Below are 10,416 nucleotides of genomic sequence, written 5' to 3' on the forward strand. Positions count from 1 at the left end.
TCCAGATTGAAAAGAATGTGATGAATGATGCTTGATTTCATGACTGTGTCTGTGTAATAATTAAGTTAGAATAAGGTTCATGATATGGTGTATGAAAAGAGTCAAACTTCAGAAGACAATTTATATTATATCCAGAGCTGTTTAAATGCAGGGTCCAGAGAGAGAAAAAGACACAGAGAGAGAGAGAGAGAGAGAGAGCAGTGAGGTGTAAGTGAGATTTGCATGAACAGGACTGAATAGTTTCATTTTTCCCAGAATAGCAATTGGTGGTCCATGCTTCAGTGCTCTGTGAGTGTTTATAGCCCTGTGACTTTAACACTTCATGACTGAGAGCTGCTGCTCAGCAACTTCACCCACAGCAACCATGACTTTGATCAGCGTCTTCATCTGCACACTGGCCCTCTGGACTCAAGGTGAGAGTTTAACATCAACTCACAGCCTCACACACTTCATTTCATACTAATTCTACACCACTTTAGAGCACAGAAACACAATCTATGTTTCTCTTCAGGATCCAGAGGTCAGGTGACTGTGACTCAGACTCCTTCAGTGCAAACTGTTGCTCCAGGAAACACCGTCACCATCAACTGTAGAACCAGTAGCAGTGTGTATAGTGGTAACCGTCTCGCCTGGTACCTGCAGAAACCTGGAGAAGCTCCTAAACTCCTGATCTACTGGGCTACTAGCTTACAGTCAGGGACTCCAGCTCGTTTCAAAGGCAGTGGATCTAATACTGACTTCACTCTGACCATCAGTGGAGTCCAGACTGAAGATACAGGAGATTACTACTGTCAGAGTGGACATGTGATCAGTAGTAGCTATGTGTTCACACAGTGTTAGAGCGTGGTACAAAAACCTCGGTCAGTGAGAGTACACAGAGAAGCACTGCTGCAGCTGGGAGAGACTGCAGGTGCTGAGGGGGAGGATGTGATACAGCACAATGACACACACTGTGGACCAGAGAAAACACACCACACTAACACACTAATACACACACACACACACACACATACACACACACACACACACACACACTGTGGACCAGAGAAGACACACCACACTAACTCACTAATACACACACACACACACACACACACTGTGGACCAGAGAAGACACACCACACTAACTCACTAATACACACACACACACACACACACACACTGTGGACCAGAGAAGACACACCACACTAACTCACTAATACACACACACACACACACTGTGGACCAGAGAAGACACACCACACTAACTCACTAATACACACACACACACACACTGTGGACCAGAGAAGACACACCACACTAACTCACTAATACACACACACACACACTGTGGACCAGAGAAGACACACCACACTAACTCACTAATACACACACACACACACACACACACTCACTGTGGACCAGAGAAAACACACCACACTAACACACTAATACACACACACACACACACACACTGTGGACCAGAGAAAACACACCACACTAACTCACTAATACACACACACACAAACACACACTGTGGACCAGAGAAAACACACCACACTAACTCACTAATACACACACACACAAACACACACTGTGGACCAGAGAAAACACACCACACTAACTCACTAATACACACACACACACACACACACACAGACACACTCACTGTGGACCAGAGAAAACACACCACACTAACTCACTAATACACACACACACACACACACACATACACACACTGTGGAACAGAGAAAACACACCACACTAACTCACTAATACACACACACACACACACACACACTGTGGACCAGAGAAAACACACCACACTAACTCACTAATACACACACACACACACACACACACTCACTGTGGACCAGAGAAAACACACCACACTAACTCACTAATACACACACACACACACACACACACACACTGTGGACCAGAGAAAACACACCACACTAACTCACTAATACACACACACACACACACACACACACACTGTGGACCAGAGAAAACACACCACACTAACACACTAATACACACACACACACTCACTGTGGACCAGAGAAAACACACCACACTAACTCACTAATACACACACACACACACACACACACACACACACTGTGGACCAGAGAAAACACACCACACTAACTCACTAATACACACACACACACACACACACACACACACACTGTGGACCAGAGAAAACACACCACACTAACACACTAATACACACACACACTGTGGACCAGAGAAAACACACCACACTAACACACTAATACACACACACACACACACACACACACACTGTGGACCAGAGAAAACACACCACACTAACTCACTAATACACACACACACTAATACACACACACACACACTAATACACACACTAATACACACACACACACACTAATACACACACACACACACTAATACACACACTAATACACACACACACACACTAATACACACACACACACACACACACACACACACATACACACACACACACACACACACACTGTGGACCAGAGAAAACACACTTTAACTGAACATATCTTACTTATTAACAAACAATTAGATAATAATAAACTCCCTTTAACAATCTTTAATGAGTATAAACCAGAGAATTATTTGAAATCAGTGGAAAAAATAAACATTTTAAAATATATTAATTTATTTCAGTTCTGGACAGATGACCCTGAGTTATACAGCAGTTTGTGTGAAACATCTCAATGATTCTTTATTTGTAACTAGATGACATTAATTAGAAACTCTGTAAGGCACTGGGTTGAATTTCTACATTAATTATTAACACCAGTGATTTGCAGTTTCTTGATTTGATTGAATGTGAAATGTAAAAAAATGTTTTTCTGTAGAGATTTCACAAAAACACTGCAACATCAGCAGCACAGTCAACAACCTGAGCACAACAACAACCACACAGAAACTCTGACCAGTCCTGCCTGCTCCTGACCAGTCCCAAACTTCTGCTCAAAGTATCTCCAATCTCACCCACTCCTACATGAAGTTTAACCCTTCATACCCTCTCTTACTGGCTCCTGCAGAATAACTGACCAATTCTGTCCACTTAAGCAGAAACTTTGAGAAACTCCACCACAACAACTCCTGCAAAAATTTTGATCAATCCCATTCTCTCTTGAAGAATGTTTGTCCAATCCCATCTGCTCCTGCAGAATAATTAACAAATTCTGCACACTTCTGCTGAAACTTTGACCAATCCCAGCCATTGCTACAGAAAGTTTGACCAATCACCTCCTGCTCCTGTTCATAGTTTAAACAATCTCATTCATTTGTTTGAATGAGTGTGATTTGTTCATTCAGGTTCAGGTCGCGGTTGGAAACAGTGCTACACATAACCATTACTAAGTTGCTGCCCAAGTGCGAGATGTAGCCAAGTTCCAGATGTAGCTTGTGACTGTATCTCGAGATTCTTCACAGTGCAATACAATTAATAATTCCTGTTTATGGATTAGACAAACTCTAGTTTTAGTGACTTTCACCAGACAAAATAAAAATAATGGAAAATGTGATGCAGGGAAATTTGTCATAAATTGTTGACATGGAATGACCCAAACTCATTAATCAGCAGATCTAATGAAAACCCAGCTCTTCTGAGATCATTTTCTCTATAATATTCTAACAGATTAATAAAGTAACATATTCCCTCTCCACCTCTCTCCAACACCATGTCCTGCCTTAAATGTTTTTGAATGATTTTTATTGGAACTTTCTCTTCTTCAACACTTTTAATGGTACTTTCTCTTGGGTCTCTCTCAACTCTTGATGTTATTCCTCACTGATAATTCACTTGAGATGTATGTAATCTTGGGAAATGCAGTTACACAGGGGAAGAGGCAGGTAAATGTATATTGTACAATAAGCTAAATCAATAAATAAATAAATAAATAACAAGGATAAATTACTAATCTCTTTCTATTGCCAAAACTACCGTCTGTGGCAAACAATATTTGGACATGTTTGTCACTAATGGCAGACGTGTTACCAGAAGATCGATAGAAATACCAGAAGACTGATAGAAGTTCACCACTACTGGCAAACTGTTGTGGCAAACCAGCACTGAACATATTTCCCAGTACTGTAAGTACTGGGAACAGTAAGTAACTTCTCATTATTTCTCACTTTCACATCCTGGTTTTAATGATTCATAAGAAATAAACATGAGGTGTGTCCATATAGGAAATTAATCCACAGTGCGGTGTGATAAAGCGCAAAATGAAGCACAGGAGGCTGTTTTATAGGTTATATACAAAATATAGTACAATAGTGGAGTAAATAAAGTGTAAGGTGGGACATTTAAGCTTAAATGTTATCAGAGTTGATCTTTGGAATATAAAGGGTTAATTTAATCACGTGTTAAGTCTGTGATGTCCCTTTCTGGGTAGTGAGATATGTAAAAAGTTTAAAGTTACCTCAATTTCTATATTTTTTATTGTTAATTTTAAAAGTAATTGCACCAAATCTTTAGTTTTATTTTCCTTATATCATTATATCTAGTTGTTCGTGTCTTTTATTGGGTTTTAGATGAGTTTTTTGGAGTTTTAGGTGTTAATGGGAATGTGTTTAATTTGGTACTGTCTCTTTAAGAATCTCGTGCTGAGGCGATACTCACGCGCTCCCTCGTCAGTCTGTAACTGTAGCTCCTCTCTGACAGGAATGTGTTTTAACGTGTATCTTCTGCCTAAAAACCTTTATCAATAAAATAATCAGGAATTCTACATGAGTATTTTGTACAGTATCATATCACCATAGCAACATTATTGAATTACTGAGTATTTCACTCATACAGAGTGTTTTACTGAGTGGAGTTCACATGGCTAGTCACCAGTGTTTTGTTAGCTAGCAACATCTTTCAGCTTTCACACAGTGACTAGTTTATTTTCCACATTTCCACTTTTCTTTAGGCTTCCTGTTACTCATGCTGGGATTTATCTCTTTAGCAGCACTGGTATGCTGACTCCCATGAAATTCCACATATACACTGATCAGCCATAATATTATGACCACCTGCCCAATGTTGTGTTCTCCTTTTGCTGCCAAAACAGCCCTGACCCGTCGAGGCATGGACTCCACTAGATCCCTGAAGGTGTGCTGTGGTATCTGGTGTCAAGATGTTAGCATCAGATCCTTTAAGCCCTGTAAGTGGTAAAGTGGGGCAAAAGGGTGTACATGGTCTGCAGCAATGCTTAAGTAAGTGATACATGTCAAAGTAACATCCACATGGATGGTAGGACCCAAGGTTTCCCAGCAGAACATTGTCCATGGCATGACACTGCCTCCGCCGGCTCGCCTTCTTCCCATAGTGCTTCCTGGTGCCATGTGTTCCCCAGGTAAGCGATTCACACGCACCCGGTCATCCACGTGATGTAAAAGAAAATGTGATTCATCAGACCAGGCCACCTTCTTCCATTGCTCCATGGTCCAGTGCTGATGCTCATTGTTGGAGCTTTTGGTGGTGCACAGGAGTCAGCATGAGCGTCCTGACTGGTCTGCAGCTATGCAGCCCCATACACCACAAACTGTGATGCACTGTCTATTCTGACACCTTTTAGAAGAACCAGAATTAACTTCTTTAGCAATTTGAGCAACAGAACCCCTCTCTTGGATCGGATCACACGGGCCAGCCTTTGCTCCCCACGTCCATCAATGAGCCTTGACCACCCATTACTCTGTTGCTGGTTCACCACTGTTCCTTCCTTGGACCACTTTTGATAGATACTGACCACTTTAGACCGGGAACACCCCACAAGAGCTGCAGTTTTGGAGATGCTCTGATCCAGTGGTCTAGCCATCACAATCTGGCCCTTGTGAAACTCGCTCAAATCCTTACGCTTGTCCATTTTTCCTGCGTCTAACATCAACTTTGAGGACAAAACCTTCACTTGCTGCCAAATATATCCCACCCACTAACAGGTGCCATGATGAGGAGATCATCAGTCTTATTCACTTCAACTGTCAGTGGTCATAATGTTATGCCTGAGATGGAGATCCCACACATCTAAATAATAACTGGCCCATATCCAAGCTGTCTTCCTGGTCAAAGTTTTCGAATCACTTGTCAGCAATCAATTAAATTCCTTTCTGCTAATTACATCCTGTCTGGTTCTGGTTTCAGAAAACACCACAGCACAGCTACAGCAGCTTTAGAAGTACTAAATGATTCAGTTGAATCTGTTGACAACAAGCAACACGGTGCAGCCCTGTTTTTTATCTATGAGAAGCATCAATACTGTATCTTACCATACTGATACATCGACTCATCAGCATCGGAGTAAACATACTGTTGTTTGGTTTAATAACTCTTAAACAAAACTCAATGTGTACAATCAGAAAGACTCACCTCTCGGTCACTCAGTGTAACTAAAGGTGTGCTTCAGAGGTCGGTCCTAGGACCACTCCTATTCATGCTGTATATTACTGTTTTGAGGCTAAGAAGAGGCTCATTGCTTCCACTCTTATGTCTGTGCAGGACTTTGGTAATGTGATATATATGCATGCATCTTTTTAGTGTTTATATCCCTCAGACACTGTTTACCATGGAGCACTGAGGTTCATAAGAAATATTTAAGCTGTCACTCCTCTTTGTGTGTTGTATGCATGTGTTGGATGGTCTGGCTTGTTCATCTGCAGACTAAAACACTGGCATGTCCTCATTTATACCTCTATCCTGGGTCTGCTTTCTTTCATATCTTCAGACCTACATCTAACCTACATCTTCGATCTCAGGGATTTTTATTACTGTGTTCCATTTCTGCGACTAAACTGGAGAAAAAAGCATTTAAATTTGCTGCTCCTGCTGCCTGGAATCTTCTTCTTCTTCTTTCGGCGTTTTCCTTTAGAAGTGGCCACAACGTATCATCTCTCTCCACCTAGCCCTATCTTCTGCATCCTCAACACTTGCACCCACTAGCTTCATATCCTTATTTATTCCATCCATATACCTCCTCTTTGGCCTTCCTCTTTGCCTCCTGCCTGGCAGCTCCATGTCCAACATTCTCCTACCAATATACTCACTCTCCCTCCTCTGAACATGTCCAAACCATCTTAATCTGTCCTCCCTAACTTTGTCCCCCAAACATCCAACATGAGCTGTCCCTCTGATGTACTCGTTCCTAATCCTGTCCAACTGCGTCACTCCCAAAGAGAACCTCAACATCTTCAGCTCTGCTACCTCCAGCTCTGACTCCTGTCTCTTCCTCAGTGACACTGTCTCTAAACCATACAGCATGGCCGGTCTCACCACTGTCTTGTACACCTTCCCCTTGATTCTCGCTGAATTACCCAGAACTCCCGAGCCCTTTTTTCACCCATTCCAACCTGCCTGCACTCGCTTCTTTACCTCTTTCCCACACTCTCCATTACTCTGGACTGTTGACCCCAAGTAATTAAACTCCAGTAACGTCTTCACCTCTTCACCCTGTAATCTTACTGTTCCACTTCCCTCCCTGTCATTCACACACATGTACTCAGTCTTACTACGACTGACTTTCATTCCTCTTCTCTCCAGCGTAAACCTGGAATAATTTGCAAAATGAGCTGAAACTTAAGGAACTGATCTCTTTAGATGCTTTTAAAGTTATTTTAAGTATCTTGGTGACAGAATCACCTGACTGTAATAGTCTTTGGTGATTTAATTCTGTACAGATATTGATCCTCTTCTCGTTATTCATTTTATTATATTGTGAACTGTGCTGCTGCCATGACGCTCTTGCAGCTTTTCCAGGTACAATAAAGGCTAAATCTGCTTGTGATTACCCTGTTTATCCCGGTTAATCCTGGACTGTTTTAACTTTGTTTTAGATTACACTTTTGGACTGTGTTTGTTTGCCTCTCCTTTATGTAATTGTGTGTTCCATTACTTTTGAATGATATTGTGTTTTGGTTATTGTTGTAGTGACTCACGCTGTGAGAGCAGAAAACAGACACACCAGAGATCGTGAACAAAAGTCTGGGTTTTATCTACAAGGTGCAGTACAAAAAGTCTTTTCTTTTTCTGTGAGTTGGGGTGCACTATGAGATTGAGAGATCAGCAGTGAGGCAGCATGATGAGGTGGGTCCCAGGAGGCTCATGGGGTACAGCACGATCGGATGCCTGCTGAATGGCTAGGTGCAAATACCATTCCCTCAGCAGGAAGCCTGCTTCCCGATCGTGCACTCTGGAGTGTAAATCACTCTCAGTGAGAAAAATCAGGTCTCGAACTGCTCAAAATCTGGTGCTCAAACTGCCCTGATTTATGTTGCAGACCACCAAAGGTAGCCTCTTAGTGTCAGGAGGAAGTGTTACAGTACAATAAATACAACTGTCATCTTCAGGCAATATGTGTGCAAGAAAGATAGGAGCCCTCCCGAATGCCATGTGTAGCACACCCAAAAGAAAAGCTTTGGCTACTACAGCCATAAGCCGAGTACCCTCTGCACCTGGGTGGCACAGAGGCATTGGCCTAGCCAGATTTACTTTATTACAAAAAGGATGGAATCCCCCAATCTCTATCTGGGAGGTGAATATGCTCTATGGCCCCTTTCACCTTGAAAGAAGGAGGATGGAAGGTGAACTACATTCTGTAGCCTTTTTCGACAGTACTGTCGACCCACTGTGACACACCTGGCAGAAGCGTCCATGCTGCTAGGTGGTCTGAGAGAGGTGATGGAGAAATCCGGGGAATTTGAAAGAAAGGTTTTGTTCTTTTCTTTTATCTCCATCAGATTACTTCTCCATGGCAACATATGCAGCCATGAAGTGGCAGATGGTATGGGCTAAAGGGCTAAATATGTGGCCCTTTGGTGACCTCATTGGTGAGCCCCTCACTACAAACAAGCTCCTTTATCATGCCAGCCTGGTACCCCTGCCATGTAGGCTTTTCCTATAAGGGCGGACTTGCCCTGACAGGGCTCCAATGGGAGTGCAGACTTTCTCTTCATGTAGGTGATGAAGGGGGGGGGATTTCTCGCAAGTGTCTCTTCAACCCTAGGCATTGTCACATACCCGTGTTCATCTAGGGCCACAATGGCTGAATACCAGAGGCCTATTAGGAATTATTCCACCTCGACACCTCAGTGTGAATGTCTGGGGAAAAAATGGGAGACGCCTTCATGGAATGAAGTTAGGTAGTAGTCATCAAGCTCAGAGCAGACAGTGCTAACCTTTCATCAGGCTAATCTAAGCAAAGCTTAGTAACAGCACATGTAATCACCTTGATAGACGGGGGACTTGAGCCACGCGGTGCAGGGACTTGGCAGGAAATACAGCCAAGCAAGCACGAAGAGAGCTTAGCGACAGCACACAATACTGCCTTCAACAGTACAAATGCCACTGAGTGTTTTTTCTCAGAAAGCAATTTAGACAAGTTAAAGGAAATCACCTCTTGCGAGACCTGTGAGACCCTTGATCTAGGTCGGCATGCTGCCTCAGTAGATGCAGGATCTGAGTCATGAAGAACAGGTGCTTAGCTGGAGAAAACAGCCAAGCAGGAGCAGAGCTTATGGAGAAGACATGTTTCACTCCTTTACCAATCAAACAATGCAGAGAAATGACAAGTCGTCCCCTGTAATGTACCGGGGGCACAAATGCAGGCACTTTCTGAACTGTTTGCTCGCCATCTTTTATATATGTCTTCTTTTTCCCTAGTCTAGACAGACAATCAGTCAACACAAACATACACAGAATGCTTCTTGAAGACAAAGAAGCTGAAGTAAATGATGCCCTTTTATGGTTTTTCTGGCACATGACCTACCTGAACCAATAAATTAGTGTGATTTCACACAGAGCTTCAGACACAGCTTCTGTAAAGAAGTGTTCCCATAGCATCAGCCATGAAGCAGTGTCAAGTTCCCTCTAAAGGAAACCACAGTAAACGTCCCTAATGTTAATTTGCTTTATATTTACATCTTCACCTACAAATAAAAATGAAAAAAAAAAAAACTAAATTCTCTGCTTCCCTCACAAACTTAAGTACAGCCAATGTCTCCCACCGCTTTCCTAATGTGTTTAGATTTAACACACAACTCTGAGCATGTCATGGATATGGTGCCACTCTCTCTTTATTATTCTAGTCGTCTTCCTCCCGTAGACGGAGACAGCTGCCAGTCAATCAGCTAATGCACTTATCAGGACCAGGAGGGTGTAGGGTGTGTTATATGTGCTATAGTTCTTACAGCAGCAGATTCGGTGATGAATAAAAAGAAATAAAAAATATTAATAAATATTAATCCTCACTTAAAGAGAGAGCAGTGAGGAGGAAGTGAGATTTACATTAACAGGACTGAAGAGTTTCATTTCTCCCAGAATAGAGCAGAAATTTCACCAGATGTTCAACTTCCTTCAGTCAAACTCACTGAAGCACAACACACAGCACTGAATCTACAGCTAATCCCACTCTCTCATCACACTGATCAT

At 42.4% G+C, this 10,416-nt stretch overlaps 1 gene segment (V, D, J or C); it reads left to right on the forward strand.

The window, feature by feature from the left end:
* Positions 1–322: 322 nt before the first annotated feature.
* LOC131370221 (Ig kappa chain V region K29-213-like) lies at positions 323–840 on the forward strand. The segment is given in 2 exon segments: positions 323–413; positions 512–840. Coding segments are annotated over 2 exon segments (420 nt in total).
* The last annotated feature ends 9,576 nt before the right edge of the window (positions 841–10,416 follow it).

This window comes from Hemibagrus wyckioides, linkage group LG19 (assembly GCF_019097595.1).
Source record: "Hemibagrus wyckioides isolate EC202008001 linkage group LG19, SWU_Hwy_1.0, whole genome shotgun sequence".
NCBI classification, from domain to species: Eukaryota; Metazoa; Chordata; class Actinopteri; order Siluriformes; family Bagridae; genus Hemibagrus; species Hemibagrus wyckioides.